At 42.3% G+C, this 2,414-nt stretch overlaps 1 protein-coding gene across 1 annotated transcript in view; it reads right to left on the bottom strand.

The window, feature by feature from the left end:
- Positions 1–216: 216 nt before the first annotated feature.
- Positions 217–2,414, bottom strand: part of LOC128607147 (WASP homolog-associated protein with actin, membranes and microtubules) — a 3,317-nt gene continuing 1,119 nt past the window's right edge. The window contains exons 3-6 of the mRNA XM_053623820.1: positions 2,220–2,306; positions 2,016–2,111; positions 1,479–1,869; positions 217–919 (exon numbers count right to left, since the gene is read on the bottom strand). Of these exons, the coding sequence (XP_053479795.1) occupies positions 624–919; positions 1,479–1,869; positions 2,016–2,111; positions 2,220–2,306 (870 nt within the window). The 3' untranslated portion in view covers positions 217–623. The remainder of the gene's footprint in view (positions 920–1,478; positions 1,870–2,015; positions 2,112–2,219; positions 2,307–2,414) is intronic.

Here is a 2,414-nt window from a genome sequence, read left to right as displayed (position 1 = left end):
CAGGCTGTTTACACACACACACACACACACACACACACACACACACACACACACACTAAGATGTTTGTCAGAACTCTGTAAGCTCAGAATACAGATCTACAGTTTAAATTAATTTGAATAAACAAATAAATAAATAAATGTAGTGTCCTCTCACTTTGTTTTTATCTTCTTTCTGCCAACTCTATTAAAAATAAATCATACACACACACACACACACACAAGAAGTTGGTATATTTTATTAAAATAATTACTGAAACTTCATTAAAGTTAAAATGAAAGTTCAAAACGCCAAAATAATGCTGAAAAAAGGAAAGAGAAGCTCATGAGCTGATTGAGGTTTTATCTAGCCAGCTTTCCCCATAACTTTAATTATTAAAATAACCCTCAGTATCTCATTAAACTCCATCTGACTCTACAGATTGATTTCTGATGTAAATAAACACAAAAGGGAAAAAAATCAAACCCCAAAATACAGTCAATTTCATTCCATTCTTTTCTTTCTAGTGTAGTTTAAAGTGCTATATTCGTTTTTTTCATAACATTCACATGGCTACATTTTTAAACACAGTATCGCCCTGTGTGTGTGTGTGTGTGTGTGTGTGTGTGTGTGTGTGTGTACACTCCTAGCTGTCCCACTCTTCCAGCGGTGTGTGTGGACGTTCTTCGTCGTCAGACTCGTTAGAGACGTTCTTCATCCTCATCATGGCCGCCTTGATGCTTAGCTCCAGCTCAGAGTCATGAGAGCGGGTGGGGCCTGCAAGGGGCGGGGTTTTCTTTAAGGTCACGCCCTGACGGATAGCTGATAGCAAACTGTCTCTAAAGTTTCCGGCCTCCTTGGAAACGCTTTGAGGATTGGGCGTGACCTTACGCAGGTGAACACGCCCCCTCTGCAGCGACGCCAGAACGTCGTCCATCGATCCTGAACACAGTCCATAATCAATAACCCATCAATACTCATCAATACTACACTGAACAATAATTATCAGTAATCATAACTGATTATTAATCACTAATCAATCCTCCATACTTCAGGATTACTCTCCAAAGCTATAATCAATACTACATCAAACATGATCATTAATCATAATCAATAATCCATCATAATTAGAACCACTGTCATAATCAATACTCTTATTAATACCAAAATCAATAAACCATATTCATAAAAACCCCAAATGATTAAACATGATCATAATCTATACTTATCTGGTTGCAATCAATACCACAATCAGTAATCAATAAAAGTGATTCATAATATTCATTACTACATACTCTCATAATCAGCAGTTATAGATAATCAATAATCATTTATTATCAATAATTCCTAATCAGTGTAATCATAAAGAACACGATAAATAATCAATAAATAAATACGATGATAATCAGTCTCAATCAATAATCGTTATTAATCTTCCAGTTAATAATCCATCATCATCACAATGATCAATAATCTGGGTGGGTTGTGGGCGGAGCCTCACCTGCGGTAGGAATTCCAGACAGTTCTTTGTCCTTGAGTGGAAGAGGCGGGGCTGATAGAAGGGGTGGTGCTACTGCAGGGGGCGGAGGTGGAGGAGGGGGAGGAGGCAGGTGAAGGGGAGGAGGAGGAGGGGGAGGAGGTGGGTGAAGGGGAGGAGTTAACGTCTGCTCTTGCCCCACCCCTCCTGCACATGGGGGTAAAAGAATGTGCACTGGGATATCCCTCTGCTTCTGGCCCCGCCCCCTCCCTCTGAGCGTGGGGGCGTGGCTACCCGTTTGGCTAGGTGTAGTCAGTGTGATTGACATAGGTTGGTCAGAGTCATTGCTGGCAAGGTCAGGAGGGCGGGGCTTGCTGGAGCACTGGGTTTTCACCATGAACTGACCCTGACCTCTCTGCGCACACACACACACACACACACACACACACACACACACACACAGAGTGATTAAAAACATGCCAAACCTGAACTGAATAAAAATATAACACACAAACACACACACAGAGGTGTGAGCAGAGAGGATTGTGGGTAATAAATCACCTCTCTGAAGGAACGGAGTCGGCTGAGTGTTCTCTCTCTCTCCATCTGCACCCACTCCTTCCTCTTCTCCTCCTCCTCCCTCTTCTTCTCTCGCTTCTACAAACACACACACACACACACACACACACACACAGCAGGTCATTCTCAATGTGTTGGCACAGATCCCATGATTTCTTTGGTCACACTGTTGCCATGGTAACTCACCTGGTGCACAGCGTGGTGTTGTTGGTGTTGAGTGATTCTCTGCTGCGCTGCCCTCTGCTGGAGCTCATGTGCTTCTACACACCTCTCCTACACACACACACACACACACACACACACACACACACAGTGATGACATGAAGAAACAGCATCTTTTTGTGTTTAGTTATATTAAACATATTAACACACGCCTAGTTT

Source organism: Ictalurus furcatus, chromosome 4, assembly GCF_023375685.1.
Source record: "Ictalurus furcatus strain D&B chromosome 4, Billie_1.0, whole genome shotgun sequence".
NCBI classification, from domain to species: Eukaryota; Metazoa; Chordata; class Actinopteri; order Siluriformes; family Ictaluridae; genus Ictalurus; species Ictalurus furcatus.
Note: the sequence above shows the minus strand (reverse complement) of the source record. Positions and strands in the feature narration are given on the sequence as shown.